Source organism: Eptatretus burgeri, chromosome 11 (assembly GCF_056783735.1).
Source record: "Eptatretus burgeri isolate ZD-2024b chromosome 11, Ebu_testis_v1, whole genome shotgun sequence".
NCBI classification, from domain to species: Eukaryota; Metazoa; Chordata; class Myxini; order Myxiniformes; family Myxinidae; genus Eptatretus; species Eptatretus burgeri.
The window spans coordinates 56,983,846-57,005,741 of NC_140971.1; the positions used below are offsets into that span (position 1 = coordinate 56,983,846).

A 21,896-nucleotide genomic window follows, 5' to 3' on the forward strand; every position below is an offset into this window, starting at 1 on the left:
TTAGCAGACCAAGGTGTCATCAAAGTGTCAATAAAACGAAGAGTATATTAATTTGAGGATGGCAGGATGGCCGAGAGGTGGATACTCACACTCGCTCTCAGCTCTCGAGCCGAGGTTTGAATCTCGCCCGGCTATAAACTGTCATCATCGTGTTTCACCGCCGTGGTGATTCATCGATGTGTGTGCTGTCGCTCAGGTGGACGTTCAACTGGGTGTACCATTTGCCAAGATTAGTCAGTGGAGGTTAAAAATCCCATGCTATACTTTGTTTAGACGAGGCGAGCTATCACCAGCACCATGGCCAAATTCCTGAAATTGATCAACGGTATTCTGACCCTGACTTCCTGAGTTGGAGTGACGACTCGACCAGGATTCGAGCTTAGTAACTGCATCAACGGTCTGCATTGGGCATGCTCTGTGATAATTATTATTATTATTATTATTATTATTATTATTATTATTTTTATGATGATGAAATGCTTCTTGTGTTTGACTCTCCTTTTGTAAACGTGCACCTTAAAAAAAAAATTGTTGTCGACGTTGTCGAGGCTTGTCTGAGAGCTAAAATGTGATTTTGGATTGTTATACCCTCGTCACAGTGAGGGCTTTGTTCTTGGGCCTGAAATCGAAAAGACAGGACAATGTGATGTGAAATTACTCTCTTGCAGATGAGATCACAGAATTATCTGACAACATTTATTTTGAAAGAAGTGAGCTCAGAATTCATAAAATGGAACGAACTAATTTTCTGAATCAGAGGAGGAACGCTTCAAAAGGTTTTTGTTCTGTGGACAAAACCAACACGTCCCAAGCGGTGAGTGTGCACCACACTGCATTAATCATTGCACTCATTTTATTTCTGCACACACATCTTCATTCCTGTGCAGTTTATTAGTCACCTACCGGTTTCACCAGAGGGGACAATAGGTTTGCTCTCTATCCGTCCGTCCATCCCACCTGTGGTTTTTCAGACTCCTCCCCCATTCCGTTTAACATATTCAACTGAAACTTTGTACATGGCTTTATTATGATAAGTTACAGGACAAGTTCGAGTTTCAGGGCGTTTCCTCAATTTCTCACAGAATTCTGCCCTTTTGGACTCAGAAAAGATCACGTCTGTCGGGGACACATATTGCAAAGCAATTCACGCTCTTGTTTTTTTTACCTCCACCAACAAAGGTGGAAGGAGGTTATGTTTTCACCCTATCTGTCTGTCTGTTTGTTTGTGTGCAGGATATCTCAAAAAGTTGTTGTCAGATTCAGATGAAACTTGCCAGACACGTTGGGTGTGTGACAAGGATGAATTTATTTGATTTTGGTGAAGATCCGAATCCGAGATTTAGTTAATTTTAAAAGTGATTCTTCATCATTCAACGATGGGGCTAAAAACGAAATATTTATTGTGCCTGATATGTTCCATTGGATCAGGCATTGCACAGCAGAAGTATGTGCTCTCCCGAGTGCCCTTCTAGATTTATCTGAAAAGACACATTCTGAAAGTACAAGGGGCTTTTTATTTACAATCAATGGATGCAGAGGAAGGGGGTGATCATTTTTATAATTATATTTTTAGGAACGTGCAAATACCACCTGTCGCTTCGCTGACGGTAATACTAAAGGGGGCAGGGAGAAAAAGAGGGGAGAAGAGGTAGAGAGGGGTGAGGTGAGAGAGAGCAGGGAGAGTGAAGAGGTGGAGGGATGTGGGGGTGGGGGAAGGGAAGACAGTGTGAGGTGAGAGGAAGGGAAGGCAGACGTGCGGTGGAGCGTTAATTACGATTCATAATGTTTCATCAAAATGAGTCTGCATATAATAACATTCAAGATGGAAACAAAATAATGTCTGAAATCCATTTTCCACTGGTCACACTATAAACACGGTCTGGAGACAATCTCCCGTCCAGATATAAATACCACCCCGATGCGTCCGGAGCCAAGCTGGCAGGAGACAAACATCGATCAGCCACGTGCTGAGACAAACCCCTGTCTCGACACAAACACTGCCCAAACACAACACCATCCAGACATAACACCGTCTGAATATGTGCACAGAGAGAGAGAGAGATGGAGATGGCGAAGGGTATAGAGATAGAGAGACAGACAGATAGGTAGGGGAGTCAGCAGTGAGCAGAGGAAATACGTTTTGCTTTCTGAACAACACACACACACACACACACACACACACACACACACACACACACACACACACACACACACACACACACACACACACATACACACACACACACACACACACACACACACACACACACACACACACACACACACACACACACACACACACACACACATACACACACCGGCAATTTTTCGGGAATCGGCAGGATAGAGTCAGTGTGATTCCCAACTGCAGCACTCGCTGCATACAACCCAGAAACCTTGAGTGGCTTTCACTGAAAAACAACGTTGCATTCACATTGACGTTTCAGGGATATGTTCACAAACGTTAATCTTTATGAACAGCTGCGTGTGACTGGTGGAAAAACAATTTGGCTCAGTAATTTAGAAACTTGTTAATTCCGCAAACAGCTCGGAAATTGGGTGTTATTTCACAACTCGCTCAGGATGACGGAGCATGAACCACTCGCTCAGGGTGACGGAGCACGAACCATTCACTCATGATGACGGAGCACGAACCACTTGCTCAGGGTGACGGAGCACAAACCACTCGCTCATTGTGACGGAGCACAAACCACTCGCTCAGGATAATGGAGCACGAACCACTTGCTCATGGTGACGGAGCACAAACCACTCTCTCATGGTGACGGAGCATGAACCATTCACTCAGGATAATGGAGCACAAACCACTTGCTCAGGGTGATGGAGCATGAACCCTTCACTCAGGGCGATGGAGCAAGAACCACTTGCTCAGCGTGACGGAGCTAGAACCACCAGCTCAGGGTGACGGAGCAAGAACCACTAGCTCAGGGTTGATTGCAAATTCAATTTCTGAATGGTTTAATTGTAAATGTGAAAGGTCTGAAAAGTTGGAAAGGTCAAATGGTCTGAACGTCTAAAGTTTGAAAGGTCGAAATGGGTGTAAAGGGTTGAAAGGGTTGAAATAGTTAAAAGACTCAAAAGTTACGAAACGGTCTTGAAAGGTTGAAGGATCTAAAGGGTGTAATTTAAGGTCTTGAGGGTCTCAAAAAGGTTTGAAAGGTGTAAAAGACAAAATGCTAAAAAGGAGTCTCAGGATGTTCGGGGTTCGAAAGATTCCAAGGAGATCAAAAGGGTCGAAGCGGTCTTGGGGTTCCAAAGGGTATAACGGGGTCGAGAGGGGCTGAAGTATCTCAGGGTTCTCAAGGGTCTCAGGAACCTAGAGGGTGATGAAGGGTGTTCAGGGTCGAAAGCGTCTTTGTAGTCTCAAAGGTACATTGTGGTTTGAAAGGGTCTTGAAGTGTATTAGGAATCTAAATGGCCTTCGGGGTCGAAAGGATCTCTTTGGTGTAAAAGTGTCTTGATGGGTGTTGCAGTTCTCAAGGGCCTTTTCGGGTATTCTGGGTCTGGGGGTCCAAGCTGTTCTGGATGTCCTGGGTCAGGTTGTAAAGGGTCTTTGGGGTTTTAAAGGGAATTTTGGTTTGAAAGGTTCTTTGGGGTTTTGTATGATACAAGTCTTATAAAGGATCTTCAGGGTTTCAAAGGGTCTGAGCTTCTTAATGGATTTTAGGAGTCTCAATGGGGTTTTAGGGCTCTTCATTATCTTTTGAGTTTTTATGGTGTTAATGGGTCTGAGGTTGAGAAAGGTTCTTAATTTTCTCAGGGGGTCGTAAAGTTCTAAATGGTCTAATGTAATTAATACACACAATCAATGTTCTGTGTGAACAGACAAACAGACCCAAATGCAATACCCTCACCTCTGGCATGGGCAATCAACAGCAGGAAGAGGGGGCAAGGCTACATGTTAACAGGGGCTTGAGGAACAAATTAAAGGGAGATTTGGATGGGGAACAGATGTGGGGAAGAATGAGAGCAAGGGGAGGGGAAGAATGAGAGCAAAGGGAGGCGAACATAGGGAGTGAAGAAGATTGATACAACCACGAACTCTCAATCACAGAAGTCGAAGGAAAAACTGGGATCATGGAAAGAGATGCGCTTGGGGAGGGTGGAAAAGATTGTGGATGTGGATGCGTGACTACCTGATATGGTGGTGAACAACCGTTTTGAAGCCCTTAAAGGAAGAATGAGATTGAAGAGATTGAGGAAGTTGGTTCCACAGGTGGAGGAAAAAAATAGGAAGGAATGAGTGGAGTTGAGTCTGGATTTTGGGAGTTTCAGCAGGAAGGGATTACTGGCACACCACGTGCACCCAATAGAAACCTTGGGGGTGGGGCAGAGGGTGAAGATCAGAACGGAAGCAGGAGAAAATGGAGACCACACACCTGTGTGCAATATGAAATCAAGCAGCCGAGAGTCGTGCTGTACCCAACCCGAGTTCCCAAACTCTAACTCAAGGAGTTTTGCTTCAGATTTGAGACCGCGTCAAGTGGGGTTTGGCTGTCAACTGTTAAAATAACTCGCAATAATAAAAATAATTTTCCTGCCGCATGAAATGAAGTGATTGCAGTACTTTGCATGTGTGTGCAGTGTAAATGTGTATTAGTATATGAATCGGACATACTTTAGCATGGTCATGTCATTTCTCTTCGTGAGTTTAAAATCAAAATGTGATCGCAATCAGGCACTGGAAATGTGCACTGCAGCTCCCACACCATAATTGGAATATTACAATATCTACGATTGTCCCCAACTCCCATACCTCGTTGGTTTGGAAGAGCAGACTCTCCTTCAGTCCTTTTCGGGGATATTCGAGCTTTGGAGCATTTCACACTTATCATTACATTCACCTCATTCTCAGCAAAGAACTACCACTCGGGTACCATCTTGAATTCGGCCCCATTTTATCCATCTTGAAGAAATACTTTTCACTGAAAGACTTGTCTTTTTGCACAAAAATAACCTCCTTATCAGCAAAGAACTGCCAGTGCCACTGCTCTTTCTATGAAAAAAAAACAAACCCTGTGGAAACCTGTAGTGGAGGAGTGTCATGGCAACAGTGATTGTGACCATGGCAAGCACAGTGAAATAGCTGAGAGTTTGTACTATCCATGGTCATTAAAGGTCACTGATAGTGAACAATGACAATCGTACCACTTTCGTGTGACCTATTAACCTGTGATCATCATTTTGTTTCAGTGCAGCAATGAATGAAGGAGAGGATGATATATTGCAGTCCAAATGAGTTTATTGCATTACAGATTATACATTAAAATTCCAAATTATAGTTCGTCATGACACTTGGAAGCAAAATAATTTCAGGGTCATCATATCTTTACTACTAATCAGAATAATTTCCAACAAATTTGTGCTTTTACAGGAAACAGAACATGCAAAGCGGAGTTGGAGTCGATCTTTCCTTGGGACTTGGAGAATGTTCCTGTTTTGGTAAGAACCACAACCTGGCTCATAATCTTATTCAAGAGTCTCAATCTTGTTTGCACAACACACAAAGTCGGGACTAATTCCCCCGCAAAGATTTTCTTTTGGTCATGTTTTCTGGTAAATCATTGCAGAAACAGTCATCCATAGTTTGCATGCACTCCATTTTAAAAGCCTGTATATATTGTTGTGGTTGAGGAAATTCGCAAACCACCATTCAGGTCCCGTAGGTGAGATATCTCTGTAAGTATATGTGTAGTTAGCCCAAACCCGTTGTTTAGAGGGAATAAATGTCATTCATTCGGGCTGCGACCCTTTAAGACAGCCGTTTTTCTGTTCTATCTTTATTTTGAGCCAACCACGTCTCAACAGCCATCACACAACAACCACCAACCGCAACGCCGCTTCACAACAACAACAACAACAACAACAACAACAACAACAACAACGCCAACAGCCACGACCTTTACCGTCACATCTCGCTCTCGCAACCATCGCATCACCGCCATTCCCGCGCCGCTTGTGGGCACCGATCCTGGACTCGTACAGGGCGCGCACCGAGCAGCGGGTGCAAAAAGCGGCCTTTCCGAGAAATCGGATCAAGAATGATTCACGCCCACTTCTGTTCCGTCCTATCAGCGAGCGTGGGGCGATTTGGCCCTGCCTCCAGGCGCGTCGGAGTATAATCGATATATGCAGATTCGAGGATCAGGAATGATTCACGCCCACTTTTCCTCTGTCCAATGGGCGAGCGTGGCTCCGCCCCCGAGCCGATCCTGATCCAAAAATCTGCATATGGTTTCTCCTGTCGCACTATAAAGCGCCGAGCGCGGGGCGAATCGAGGAAGAGTTGGAGAGTTGTGGCGGCGGCGAAATCAGTCGAGAGAGTGTCTGTCGGGGTCCGGAGAGTCTGGAGAAGCCAAGGAGCTTTGTGGAGGTCTGCGCTCGTGTTAGAGTCGGGGAGCTGCGGAGAGGGGAGGCCGGGAACGCGGTCGAGGTCGCAGTGGAGTCGCTCGTCGCGGGACCCAGGCAGGCCAGATATCCTCTTTCCCCAGAGCATCAACAACCCCCCCTGTTTCCCCCCGCGCTGAGATAGTGTGAGAAGGGGCCCGTTCCCACCCCATTCCAGGCAGTGCCAGCGAGGCCCGCGGAGTCGGGGCGCCGCCGCCATTTTGCAGCGCAGCAGCCAAGACGGGTAGGCTCTGCCCGGTCTCGCGCCCACAGACCACGTCTGCCCCCTTGTAGTTGAGGGTGGCCTCTTCCTTTTTCTTTTGCTTTGGACTTATATGTGTTGTCGGCGCCGTCTGTGAAGTAAAACTGTGTAAGTGTTGCCATGTGCTCGCGTAGTCGGTAGTAGATCTGCATTGTGTCTCTTTTGTTGCATTTGCTTTTGGTGCATAATTGTTGTAATTGTATATGTGTGCTTTCCGTTTGCCGCGGAATAAATGTGCCTTATGTTGAACTGTTTTTCCCGTTTCGCTTCGTCTTTTCTTTAATTGAATCTCCATCTTACTTCACGTAAAGGGTTGGTCGTGGGCTAAATACGCCCAATAATTAATCGGAACCGTCGAGGTTGACGATAACACCGCTCGGTTATCCCGATAGTACGGAACGGGTCGCTTAAAGTGGCCTGTGTCCGAAGTCGACCTGCGTCGAGGTGCGTTCGCCCGGTCTACCCTCCGTGTGGGTACTTAGGTAGGTCGAATTTGGCGAACAACCCTATCCCACGCGGGGGGCCGATTGGCACGATCGTGGTGAGGCCGAAAGGCCCACCCGTGACTAGTTCCCGGCGTTAGTCCGAGAGGGTCACGACGGAATTGTCCGTCCGGTGGGCGACGTGCCGCGATTCGAGTTACGTGGCCGTTCGCACGCCGGCGGGCGCGAATCCGCAACAATATGTTTTTTGCAATCACTGCTGCACTCTGATTGAAACTGAGGAATGGATGAAGTCTTCCTCGACAACAACAACTACCAAAGTTATTCTTGTCTTTTGGTGTTGACTGGAGAGAGTTTTGGGCCCAAGTCTTTTCTGAACCGGCTGTCCAGGCCCAACATTTGAGTGTGGCTGATTTGGGAAGAAATTTGTAATTCATGCAGGGTGCCATGGATAACTCACCTACTTTTCCTGAAACACCATTGGAGATTGAACGTTCACAAATGAGGAGTGCCAGCAGTCTTGTTCTCCAGTTTAACATCCCTGTGATGGACGATGGATATTGATGAAGAGTTAACCCTGCATGAGAAACACTCGGGTGACAGTTTCTTGCGATGTCAGGATTGAAAACCCGGAGAGACAGCTCAGGGACGAGTGTGCATCCCTCTCGGGTATCCTGCCAGCTTTACACCTGAATAGAACCACCATTATTCTACAAAATGATAAACATCATTACATAACCATTCCTAATCCGGCAAACATTCTGAAGAAAATAATGGAAAATATTATTATTGTCGATGCAGAACATTTGGTTCACTTTGAGAAGCTCATATTCTTTGCTTTCTTGTTTGAAGATTCAATGTAAGCACAACAGTATATCTGCATCTGAATCTCTCCTGACTTGCACACCCTTGCCTTCCAGGTTCTTTTTGATGTTCCTTCTCCACTTGGGAAACTTTGCTTTGGAGATCCTCAAGCCAGTCCTCATTCAATGCAACCCTTATGCCTTCTCGTCCGGATTCTCGACTGTCTGCAAAGTCATGAAACCCTTCTATTCAGTTATTCTTGACCGAGCAATCCCAATATAACTTTACTTGTGTTCATTCCGTGCTTGTACCTGGTGTGAAAGCAGGCAATATGTTTGATCTCCTCGCTCTCGGGTTTAAATCTCATGCTTTCCCTCCAAAAACCATGACTTCGAGCTCAACCGACGATCTTCCTGCAACACGACCTCATCTCCAAGAGGTAAGATGTTTATTTATCCTAGTGCGCCAAAACCTGCTCTTTGTACCTTCACTGTTTATCTCTCAACTCAGGAATATCAAACTCGTCTTTCTTCTTTGTTATAAAATGTCCCAACGTCTTTCATTCAGCATACTTACGTTCACGGTATCCTCTGTGTGCATGTCGGGGTGACATTTATCACAAGTTCATAAACACCATGTTGTCCTGCTTTGGAGGCTGTTCAGAGAGAAGATGACACCAAGGAATGGTGTTAATATGAACTTGTAAAAATCCATGTTGACCGTGTGTTGTTCTGGGATCACAGGATAGCTGGAGGGATAGTCGATCTCCTCTGAGCAGTCTATCCTGGGTTCTAAGCACCCCCAACTATCATCTTTTATCTTGGTGTTCTGCATTCAGATCGAGATATCTTCTTGGTCTTGGTCTTGGTCTTCGTCTTGGTCTTCGTCTTGGTCTTCGTCTTGGTCTTCGTCTTGGTCTTCGTCTTGGTCTTCGTCTTGATCTTCGTCTTGGTCTTATCCTTCTTCTTATCCTTCTCCTTCTTATCCTTCTTATCCTTCTCCTTCTTCTCCTTCTTCTTATCCTTCTCCTTCTTATCCTTCTCCTTCTTCTTATCCTTCTCCTTCTTCTTATCCTTTTTCTTCTCCTTATCCTTCTTCTTATCCTTCCACTTATCCTTCTATTTCTCCTTCTTATTTCTCCTTCTTATTTCTCCTTATTTCTCCTTCTTATTTCTCCTTCTCCTCCTCCATTCCCTCCTCCTTCTCCTCCTCCTCCTCTTCCCTTTATAAGGGGTGAGATCCTATGGCACAAAGCTTCTGCTCTGCCTTGACCATGATACTCCTCCCCTTCATGCAATACGTGTACCTATTATTATTTTTCTAATTTGAAGTTTTTGTTGGGTTGTCGCTGCAAGTTAGTCCCTTTATCTCAGTTTTTCCGTCTGTCTGTATGTTTGTATGTATGTTTGTATGTTTGTTGGGTGGTCGCTGGAGTACCTTATTTTCACTTTTTCCGTCTGTCTGTATGTTTGCATGTTTGTATGTAATGGACAGCTCTGGAGGCCAGAGGAGTCAACCAATTTTGGTGAAACTTGACAGGTCGGTTCATACCAGGATCTCGTTGTATGCTTTTGAGCACCGTTGCTATGGACGCCACCGTTGCCTAGCAACGTCCTTGGCAGTGTCGCTCGGCTGCACCCGATCCGGTCCAGGAAAGTGATCCAGTTTGGACAAGGCATACCAAGGGCGTGTTGCTCGGTAATTAAATCACATGATTAATTAGGTAACCCGGTTAACCCAGAGACGGGCGAACCCGAGGTCATGCGGTTGAGTTATTGGTGTCCACGGTTAGTTAGCGACCCGCCGCATCACGGAATTATGCGTGTGCGACGGCCTGCAAATCCGGGGAGTCTGGTGGGAGCCGAGATAGCTTTCCTCCCAAGTGGTCTTCTCACCTGACCCCCGGCCCGCAACAATATATATGTATATATATGTATATATATATATATATATATATGTATATATGTATATGTATATATGTATATATGTATATGTATATATGTATATGTATATATGTATATATGTATATATGTATATATGTATATATATGTATATATATGTATATATGTATATATATATATATATATATATATATATATATATATATATATATATATATATATCGATAGATTTCGATATATTTGGCTTTTAAACCCAATGCTTCCCCAACATTATACCATAAACGATTTGCAGACAATGAATGACCAGCTGACACTGACGACACATTGCTTTTATCTTCAAGAAAAGAGACAGAAGCTGAAGAAACAGCTGGAGAAAGTAAGAGAAAAAAAACCACAGCATCCATTCGCAATGACCCAATATACATTTCTGTTTTTTTTGTAAACATTATCGAGGCTCGTATGAGAGGTAACGCACATCGCACAGCAAGGGTGCATGAGACAAGAGGGGCGGGAGAGGGAAGGACAAAACGGTGGGGAACAGAGACATCGGGAGATCTGTGGAAGGGAGAGGAATGGGGTGGGGTACACGGGGAAAACAAGATGGACATTACAGGGACTTTCAGGAAGGAAAGCAGGGAATTTGAAGGAGGTGGATTTGGGGTGGATTAACAGGGATATAAAAGATGGAGGTTTTGGATGGGGAAAGATAAGAGGTGGTGGTGAACAGCTGTTTTGAAGGCCTGGAGGGAAGAATGGGATTGAAGAGAGTGTGGAAGTTTATTCCAAAGGCAGAGAAAAAGAGGAATGAAAGAGTGAAGGTGAGCAGTGATTCATGATTTAGGTTGTTTTCCCAGAAGGGGGTTGTTGGCAGACTTTGGGGGCCCTGCGGAAATATTGTGGGGATATATCGCAGACAGAGCAGTAGGAGGTGAGACCAGAGAGGAGACTGAAGAAGACAGAAAGACCACTGAACTGCCTGCGTTGAGAGAGTGAGAGGCCCAAAGACTCAGCCTCATCGCGGAAGATGCCTTTGATCCTAAATGCCGTGGTTTCCACAGCATGAAGCCGAGAAAGGTGAGAGGCAGGAGCACCAGCCCAGAGGGGAGAGCAGTACTCCATCAGACTGCGGACGAATGCTTTGTCTGTGGCCAGGAGCTCCGGTAGGACTTTGCACGACGGAAGATTCCCAGTTGGTGATGTGGATTTTTTAAACCCACCTTGTTGTGATCATTGTCCTCCTGAAGGATTCTAACTGGCTGATTGTGGAATCCTATTTGACTTCAGACAGTTTAACGTTTGTCTGATTTGATTATAAAATCCTACAAAAACCCTATCGACACTGATAAAGCTGATGTCCACACAAGTCCTTCCTTGTGAAACAATTTATTTCCTCATAATACACCATACACTTCTCACCCTTGTACAATGAACTTAAAAATCCCCATTGATTGCAATATTATTTGGTTCTATTTTATTTATTCTTACTTTAGTTAACAGTTAGACCAACCCGATTCAATTCACTTCTGCATTACATCAGAGAGTTTTATTCTAACTTGGTACTTGGTCAGTTCCAAGGAGTACAAGCCACTGGGAAACTATACTTCCTCACGTGCTCGCACTGAGAACAATGTGCCTTTCAAAGCATTTTATACTTCCATGAGAGAGAGGTTGGGGGATATTCACCCAGACTGTAGACGTGTCCTTTAGACAAAAAGCCACTTCGTACATTTTCAAAGCAAAGGTTCATTTATCAGCTCGGTCACTCTGCTCCAGAACAACACATTTCTTATCATTTAGGGCAAAAGTCTTTTGGCCAGAAATGACAGCCAATTCAATTTGCAGCATAAAAGTTACATTTCTGAAACTCCATTTGTTACAATTTAAAATACATGAATATAAATTTTTCCCCCACACTTGCAACTGGCTTTGGTGGCCAGATTGGAAAGGTGGCTTTCCCAGGAGAGACTGGCTGATTGGTCTGTAGTTGCAGGGATGTGTTTTTGCACCTTTTTATGCAGGGCAGTAATGTTTGCTGATTTCCAAGCAGATTGCAGATGACTTTGAGAAAATGAAAGGGTGAATCGAACAGAGAGAGGGTGAGCAAGAGCAGAGGAGGAGGTTTTTAGGACACGTGGGCTGATGCCGTCTGGACCAGTTGCAGAATCTGAGTTGAGGTTTGGCAGCAAACTCTCCACTTTGTCAGAAGAAAAGGACACAGAGTCCAAGGACAGTTGGATGCGATTGGGTTTTGTGGGCACAGAAACCGATGGGTTTCGGACACAATATTTAGATGCAAACACCGACTTTCGGCATTCAGCCTTATCACGTGCGGTGTCAGCAGTGCGGCTATTTGATTTAAGTGAGGGGATGGAGGGGGAACATACACCAGAAGCAGAATTTGATTTGACGCCACCAGGATTTGGAGGAGTGAGAGGTTTGAGAGTTCAGACTTGAGATTAGAAATATGTTGTTTCTGGCTCTCCTGAAGGTGGACATACACTTGTTCCGAGCTTTATGAAAGGAACTCCAATTACCCTCAGTTGGGTTTGCTTTCCATAAGACAAAGGCAAGTTGTTTCAGGACAACTGCCTCGCCACAAGCTTCAGTGAACCATGGGTGTGAGGAAGGGAAGGATAACTGCAGCCGAGAGGGGATAACTCTGTGTCGGCAAAAGTGCAAATTTCTTTGAAATAATTCCCAGGATGAGTTGATGTCGGAGAAAGTCGAAATGGGAGACCAGTCTCGAAGTTTGATGGCTGCTTGGGAACCCTGCCGGTCAGCCTGAGTGAAATACCAGACTCGATGGTGCTGACGTGGTTCTCTAATAACCACCAGAGAGATGTTTTCTTTGACAAGCATGTGGTCAGAAGAACCGTTTGGAGCGGAGAAAGAACAGCAGATATTTTCAGGCGAATTCGTCAAAATCAGATCCAGAAGAGTTGGAGTACCGTTAGTTGAGATTCGGGTCGGGATGTTGGATGATATTTGAATTTATATGCAAGGTAAACACTAAATATAACCTCGACCAACAACCACAATCTTAAAATTACATGACATTGGATCAAAGCCTATTAATATGAAAAATATGATGATCTTTGAAAATCAAGAGAAAATTATTGATTGTAAAAGTGTGAGGTGATAAGAGTATGGAGAAAGAAACAACAGTGAAGAATTTTCTTAGTGTTGCATTGATAGAGCAAAGCAATGGGCTGACAGGATGGCCATGAAACACGCACACTTGCATGTAAGCTGTCTCGCCTGGGTTTGAATCTCGACCCAGCCATTAACTGTCAATACAGAGAAACCATCCCAAATAAAGGGAGAGGTGCTTTGTGCCTCTCTCGATCTTGGTGTTTGACAGGCAGGGTGATTCATCGATCTGTGTGCCCTTCCTTCAAATGGATGTTAAAGTGAGCGTCCACTCTGCCGGCAGTCGTTGGTGGATGTTAAAGATCTCACACTGTCCTTTGTGAAGAGTAGCCGAGCCATCACCGGCTCCATGAAAATTTTCCAAATTCCTACTCTGACTGCAACTTTGAGAGGGAAGGCAAACCACCAAGTATGATCCCAGGCGAAGAAGTGTCGAACCAATGGTCTGTAATACAGAGTATGGCACATCCCATCGGATTGCAAAGCCTTTGATTTTGTTTTTTTTTTCTAGTCTGTGTTCAATTTCCCACCCGACCATAAACTTCCATCCTGGTGTGCCCTTTGAAGGCAGATCTTAAATCAATCCTTTCACCAATCGGAGAGGCGTGGGGGTGGGGGGGTGGGTGAGGTGAAGATGTTAAGTCAGCTATCGCATGTGTTTGTGTTTGCTTGCTGGTGGAGTTTGAATAACTTTCTATTTTACAAAGAGTATGCCATTGTGTTCCCTTCCCTGATAAAATCGTTGTCCTGACGCACAAGTGCACCACATAACATGCCCCACCATACATTCATAAAGATGCAATAAGCAGACCGAGTTAAACATTCAATCCTAAACGAATATGCAATCATTAAATGTTGATGTTACTCTTTCAACTGGTGAATTCATAGAACATGATACCCCCATGCAGTATTCAAGTCCCATATCTACTTCAATATGAATAAAATAAAGATTTCGAAGATCATTGAAAAATTCCGGAAGTGACGTGCTGTTTTTGTAAGTTTCGAAGCAGTCTTGTACACCACCATGTTGAACATGTCCAAGTGCTACCAAATGGGAGGGTTTTGAAAGTGACAAGATGGTGATTTGGGTTCTGCGGTGTTGAAGTATACAATTCACACACACACACACACACACACACACACACACACACACACACACACACACACACACACACACACACACACACACACACACACACACACACACACACACACAAGCATTTAAAGGCCATTTTCCCTGCTAAAGCAGGGGTTAGCCTTGCGGGCCCCATGACTATCTTCTCCACTTTACCCTGTTTTCTGTATCTCCCCTTCTTAATCCCCTTGCCCACATTTCCTCTTCCACCACATTTAGCCAAGTTTTTCTCGGTCTTCCCCGTCCTCTACTTCCGACTACACTCATTTCCAACACTCCTCTCACCCAGTCACTTTCATCCTTTCTCAACACATGACCCAACCATCTCAACCTGTTTCTCTTCACAACATCCATCACAGACTCTATTCCCATCATCTTCCGCAGGTCATCATTTGTCTTCCTCTCTCTCAATGATACTCCACACATCCACCGAACCATTCGCATTTCCACCCTTTCCATCCTTTGTTGCTGCTCCATGTTCAGTACCCATGTCTCACTCCCATAAATCATCGTACTCCTCATACATGTAGCATACACCTTTCCCTTCAGCTTCAATGACACTCCCCTCTTCGTCAGCACGCCACTCAGTTCTTGAAACTTCTTCCATGCACATCTCACTCGAGCAACCATCGAAGAGTCTGATCCACCTTCTCCATTCAGCATGTCTCCGAGATAGCAAAATGTTTTCACCCCTTCCAACTTCACACCATCTCCAAGATCCAACTCAACAATTCCTTCATCTGCTGCTCCCTCGATGCACACCTTACACTTGAACGTAGCTGCCACACTGGTTAATGACCCTCTCACCCCACTACATTTTCGATGAACCCATTCAGCACACATTGTACACTGAATGGAGTTCACTCCGACACCCTTCCTGCACACAGCACACGGCCACTTCCCAGTCCTTTCCACCTCACCACATGCTTTACCACTTGCCATCACCTTCGTCTTTCCGATATTCACCTTCAAACCTTTTGCCTTTCAATTTATATAGTATACAATTCAATTTAAATAAAATAAAGATTGTAAAAGTCATATAAATTAATTCTTTCTGGAATTTACTGCCGTTGGCACTGTGTCTAACTTGCAGGGGGCAATGTCGATGCACCATATCTAACACGTTACATTAGTTATTCATACCTGTTGTATTTGCGCTTTGTGATGTCCAAAAAAACTACTTGTTTTGTTTGTCGTGATTTTCAATTTTGTTTGACTGCCAGACAGGCAGACAGAGTGAAAATATTATCTCACTCCTCTTTGTGCGATCAGAAAAAAGAAAAAAAAAATCAGAAAAAAAAAATCAGACGAAGTCCATTTCAACAGCAGGTTTGTTTTCCGATCTGTGTTCCAATTTGGATTCAAATATAAAATTCAATTTGAATTAGTTGTTCCTCAATCATAAGTTGACGGTGGTGACAGATGGAAGGACAGACAGAAATGAACCATTTGCTTAACCCTTCATTTGTCTTTGAGTGCATAGGGTTATGAACCATACAGTGATAAAGTTTTTATGGCCAGATACTATGAACATTTATATTATCTTTGCCCTTTCACCATTCTCTCTCATGTATTCCTGCAGGAATTTCAACAGATTGAAGATGCCAGCAATAAATTCATCCAGGATCAGCGCATGCGGGAAAACGCCATTGAGCAATTCTCATCTTTAAAAGCAATAAATGCAACATGAACATGGAGAAAGTTTAAATTTTATAAGAACACAAAGGCACGACTCGACATTTCACAGTAAGTTTCTGTATTACACTGGAATATTTCCAACTGCACATGGTACAGTATATATGTGCTGTGTGCTGCAAGAATATCTTGGAGGAATGCACACACCATATATATATATATATATATATATATATATATATATATATATATATATATATATATATATATATATATATATATATATGTATATATATGTATATGTATATTTCTGGCTGCCCAATCACGTGACCGATGATGTCATGAATTTTATTTCTGTGGATCGTTTTACGTGCACATGACCTCAAAAAAATTCAAACTGATCGGATGTGGCATTATACATATGAAATTATGACGTCATTTTTTATGACCCGGTTAACGTCATTTTTTATGACGTCATTCACCATGAGGAATACTTGCTGAGTGCCAAGTTTCAATTTTTTCCTTGGTACGGTTTCAGAGAATGACAGGTCCAAAGTTTATCCGTTTTTCCAATATGACTGCCACGCAATGTGATCTATGATGTCATAATTATCATTAAAATATTCGACATGACTGACATCGACTTTGCAATCCACGTTCCATCCACCTTTACATCAAGTTTGGTATTTTCAGCATTGGAAGTTGAGAAAGGAGTTCTCTGATATATTATAGCCTGAAGTGGCTTACACCTTGCACAGGTGAAGTGAAGAGTTGATACTCATTGGAACTTTTGACATTGTCTTGGGTAAAAATTTGGCCTTAGTGTTCTGGTGAGGGTTTTGTTGGTGAATACCTTGTTTACAACACAGACATCAATCATGAACCTTCAATCTCCTGTGATAACATGTCGCTCTCCATTGTTGCCGATGTCTCCACAAGAAACTGCGATTCAAGTAGTCTCAATCTGAAGAAGTGTTACTGAATGTAACAAAGAAGTGACAATTGCTGAAGATTTGCGGTCAGAAAATAAATTTGGAAAGGTTTGTGAAGCTCCATAGGATAATGGCTTGAGTCATGAACATCTTACAAGGGAGGTCATTGGCACAGCATTTGTTCAGGGGTCGCCTGATGACTGTGGAACCGTGATCTGCTCTGAACACCATTTTGCACAGGATGATGGAGGTGTGCAATGTGTGAAATGACTCGTAAACAGAAAGTATTGGAGCTGCTTTGTGCATTGTAATCCATTGCAAGTCCTCCTTTGTCCTGCGAGAATCAAAGGATGGAGTCGAAAGAGATCGTAATTGTACGGAGAATGTGTCGAGGCTCCAATGAATCCGTTGGTAAACAGCAGATGGGCTGGACTGCTCAACGTACCTCTCATTACTTTGTTTCCTTAGGTATGGAATAGACACCTCATCATATCAAGAAAAATCCTCAAATATAATCGAGGTTCTGCTCCTGGAAATATGCCGCGATAATGGAAACCAAGATCCAATGGAAAAAGAGGGTGATTGGTTCCTGGGCTTCGAAAAAAAAAACTCAGAGGAAGATCAGCGTCAGCCAGAAATAAACACATCACAATTGAAATAAACATGTAAAATATATATATAAAGCATGTGAACATTGAAATAAACATGGAAATAAAATAACCAAAAACAAGACCTTTATCTTGTAATTTTTTATACAAATCATCAAGGGAGTTGGGTGAGGGTAAACATATTGTTACGGCTGTGGAAATTCACAGGACACCATTGAGGTCCGTAGTTCAGTTCGATCGATAAGTCCGTGTTCAGTTAGATTTCCCCAACGTTGTTTAATGGGTTTTTTCGTGTTACAGGGCTGTCTGTGATCCTTTGAGATAGTGTTTTTCTTTTCCTATTGTTATTTTGAACCACAACAACCACGATCGCCTCAAACCACAACAACCACGATCGCCTCAAACCACAACAACCACAATCGCCTCAAACCACAACAACCACGATCGCCTCAAAACCACAACAACCACGAACGCCTCAAATCTCAACAACCATGATCGCCTCAAAACCACAACAACCACGAACGCCTCAAATCTCAACAACCACGATCACCGAACCACCTTCCCCGCTACGCCAACTGTCGATTCCCTTCTCCACACGCCAAACCACGGCCCTCTCCGCTCATGTAAAACGTCTCTACGAAGTGAAGGAAACCAGAGGAGTTCCGTTGGTGCGCGGATTTTCCCGCCTGCTTTTCCCGTGCTTTGGTTTGGGGGAAGTGCGATTCCAGCCAGAGGTCAAAAGTGAAAAAAGGTGGTGGCCTGATTTTGGGGGAATGAATCTCCCTGGACCCTGTGCCAAGAAAGATTCTCTCGGCCCCTGCGAGGGGCGCGGGGAGGGAGACGAGAGGGCACGCCCCTTTCTGGGGTATTTTTCTGGATATTTGAAACTTAGTTCAGTCTTTTATTGATATTTCTACAAATATACTTCATTTGTAGACTGAATCATAATTCCAGTATTGGAATAATACTTGTGGAACATATGGAAACCACGGAAGTTTGATCGTGTTATTTTGTGGTTATAGTTGAATTCTATTTATGACTGTTGTCGTTAAAAAATACTCTCCTAAGATCCTTGGGGTATTATAAGAAATATCCATTCAGATGCTCCAAAAATTTGGATTTAATTACTGTAATTAACAATGTTGGATTTGGAGAAATAAAAATATAAAAATATTGAGTTTGAATTTTTAGTGGTTGTGAGACAAATTTGGTACCCTCATTGTTAAATTGTGAAACATCAAAGAGGGGCAAGACGATCCTTCACCACCTTGATCCAAAGCAGATCTTTCCTGCTTGGACAGGAAGGTACGAGATGGCATCCTCTTTCAAAATAATCTTGTCTTTCTGGTGTTAAAAACCTGCTCCAGCATAAATCCCTGTCTCAATTTGTTCCATGACCTGCAGTGGGTAGTTTTTAGCAGCATCATGTTCTGCCATGGTTGAACTGCAGCCTTCAGTCCCAGGTGCCTCATGGAAACGTTGGTAATTCTGCAATGATTCCCCCCCCCCATCACCGGTCCACTCAAAGGGGTAAATCCAGAATGGTTTCTCCTGTACACCGGTCCACTCAAAGGGGTAAATACAGAATGGTTTCTCCCGTACACCGGTCCATGTTTTTTTGTTTTGTTTTGTTCCTCAATCCAAACATTAAGCGCTTTTTACATCCTTTCAATAAAAGCTTCTCGGGAATGGAACGAGTCATTTGAGCTTTGCGGAGTGGGAACACATGCACGGATATTTGCCTCACTTCCAATGCACAATCGATTCATTGATCCTGTTATGACAGCCCACAGATGACATACTTTCACCTCTAACCAACCTATCTCACATCTCTAGATTTTTTGTGCAATGTCATAACCTTTCTCTGCCTTTTGATACAACTAATTTTGTCCATTGTTTTACGTTTGGGCACAATTATTATGTAATGTGTGTCTCTGAGATCGAGTAGATCTCGCATTGCAAGATCTCCAAATGTCATTTTCTGTTCGATGATGATTCTTTATTGAACAGAGCTTCATTCCACTTATGCTGTTCTGATGAGGACAATTAACGGTGCGTGAGAAACAGCAAAAGGTTCGTAACTGGAGGTAATCTTACACACTCGTGCAGACAATGACTCGCCTCAGCTCAAAAAACGTGATTTACCGAAATGAAATACAGTACTGCAACAACACAATGGGTTTCCCATGATTGGTCAAAACCCTCGATATTTGAGGGTTTCCTGTGAATAAAGTAGATAATTTTAATATGATGCATTATACGCATTTTTGTTTTTTTTTTGCTGTGCCTTTGGCGAAGTGATCCAGTTTCACATGCTTGTACTCAATTTGGACAACACCAACAATAACCTCACGTACTCAAGCATCAAAAGCTCTCCAGAGCTCCATTCTATTCATACTTCGCACACTATGTCAGATGACTTTATGAACAATAGACATCTGGCTTTGTCGCCTCTGAGAAGGAATTCAATTTTCGCAAAATTATGAATGAACAAGCAAAGGTACCCCGCTTTGGTGGGCAATGCCAGGTCTCCGCTCCCACCCCTCTCCCTATCTCATCCCACCTCTTCACCTGCCTCGCCCCACTTCTTCACCTGCCTCGCCCCACTTCTTCACCTGCCTCGCCCCACTTCTTCACCTGCCTCGCCCCACTTCTTCACCTGCCTCGCCCCACTTCTTCACCTGCCTCGCCCCACTTCTTCACCTGCCTCGCCCCACTTCTTCACCTGCCTCGTCCCACCTCTTCACCTGCCTCGTCCCACCTCTTCACCCGCCTCGTCCCACTTCTTCACCTGCGTCGTCCCACTTCTTCACCTCGTCGTCCCACTTCTTCACCGTCCTTGTCCCACTTCTTCACCTGCTTCCTCTCGCCCCTCCCCTTCCCTCCTTCTCAACCCCCCCCCCTGGAAAGATAATCATTGATTTTCTTGAAATAGATGCAAACCTGATAATCGATTTATTTGGGAAAACAATTCCTTTGGTTCCATTTGTTTCGTTCACCACTTGCCGAAGAACAACAACAACAATTCTGAAGAAAAAAGCAGACATATAGTTCCATACCATGCTGTTAAAACTGTATGTTCGCAACGAGACTCTTCCCCTCGACTATCCCAATGGGTTAGGTCTTCACCCCTTTTCCTCGGTGGTATTCCTGGGCAGTGGATGTCGCCAACAAAACGCAGTGAGTAATAAAATGATCGTTTATTCCCGTCACCAGAAGAGAGGGTATTGCATTTCGGTCCGATTGTTTGTCTGTCTCTCTGTCTGTCTGTCTGTTTGTTTGTTTGTCCACACAGAACTTTCCTGTTTTTCTCTGCAACTGCTCGTCGGATTGAGACAAAAATTTTCAACTTTGGCACGACAACTCATGTAGCATATCTTAATGATAATTATGACATCACAAGTCACGTGGTGTGGCAGCCATATTGCATTTACCCTGAAACCTATAAAAAATACACCACTCAAAAGAAGTCATGGCGAGGGTCTGCAATCTATCATTGCTCTTTTTCTTGTGACCCTCACGGAAGGAGAGGGTCTTGCATTTGGGTCTGTTTGTTTGATTGCACAGAACGTTTGTGTTTTTTTCTCCACAACCACTTGTCGGATTGAAACGAAATTTTCACGATTGGTGCGACGACTCACATGGAATGTTTTAGTGATAATTATGACGTCATAGGTCATGAAGTGTGGCAGCCACATTGGAAAACCGGAATAACTTTGGACCTCTATCTGAAACCGCACCAAGAAACAAATTGAAACTTGGCACGTAGCAAGTACTCCTCATGGGGAATGAGTGTGATTTTTTTCTGACATCATAGGTGCCTTCGTTATGACGTCATATTTGCACATGCAAAACGCCACATCCGATCAGTAGGAAAAATTTTGATGGTCAACTTGGTATAAAATGCTCTCTCTCGTCTCTCTCTCCCTCCCTTCTCTCTCTCCCTCCCTTCTCTCTCTCCCTCCCTTCTCTCTCTCCCCTCCGTCCCTTCTCTCTCTCCCCTCCCTCCTTGTTCTTTGTTCTTTCGGACTTGTTCTTCTTCAGCTTCTGCATTTCTTCTGCTATCACGAACGTTCTTCTCTTTTTCTCCCTGTTGGCAGCTTTGTTGTGCGCCTCGCATTATTTTACTGATAACCAAATAAATACTCTTTATCTTACTTGCAATGAAATAAACTGTACAATTGCTGATCCTCGTGTCATCATGAGCAGAGTGGTCATGTGAACAAACGAGTCAATTGTTCATTGCGTACAAGGCCTTGTGTTTGAAAATCTTCAAAATAGAGATAATATTGTTTTATAATTGATTTTTGAAAACATCAGAAGAAACAGTCATGTGTTTGCTTCGATTTTGTGGAGAAGTACATGGCCCAGCTCTGCGAGTTACTGAAATATTCGATGGAATAAGTAATAACAGCAAACAAACAAGGTTTAATTCTCATTAATGTGGTGATGTCCAATGTCACGACTCATATATTGTTGCGGTTCTGCAAAACCACATGCCTCAAAGGCAATGGCACCCAACATGCAGTGATCCCCAGGCAGTTATTTCGTTCGTCTTCGTGCACTTAAACCTGCCCTCATGTCTCGTGGATTAACGGGAGGAAGTGCATTGTGTGGGTTT

General features: G+C 43.7%; 2 protein-coding genes across 3 annotated transcripts in view; one reads left to right on the top strand and one right to left on the bottom strand.

The window, feature by feature from the left end:
* LOC147017143 (uncharacterized) overlaps nucleotides 1–19,939 on the top strand; it is a 32,864-nt gene extending 12,925 nt beyond the window's left edge. Inside the window, exons 4-7 of one of the 2 annotated variants that reach the window (XM_085846537.1) lie at nucleotides 669–814; nucleotides 5,393–5,460; nucleotides 15,683–15,846; nucleotides 17,136–19,939. In XM_085846537.1, coding sequence (XP_085702663.1) covers nucleotides 669–814; nucleotides 5,393–5,460; nucleotides 15,683–15,770 — 302 coding nt within the window. In that variant the 3' untranslated portion in view covers nucleotides 15,771–15,846; nucleotides 17,136–19,939. Of the gene's footprint in view, nucleotides 1–668; nucleotides 815–5,392; nucleotides 5,461–8,030; nucleotides 8,354–15,682; nucleotides 15,847–17,135 lie in introns of those variants that run through there. The other variant, XM_085846536.1, reaches the window with a different exon arrangement.
* The window catches only part of LOC147017144 (unconventional myosin-If-like), a 91,892-nt gene continuing 77,571 nt past the window's right edge, over nucleotides 7,576–21,896 (bottom strand). Inside the window, exon 6 of the mRNA XM_085846544.1 lies at nucleotides 7,576–7,651. The gene's annotated coding sequence lies outside the window, so the exon portion shown is untranslated. The remainder of the gene's footprint in view (nucleotides 7,652–21,896) is intronic.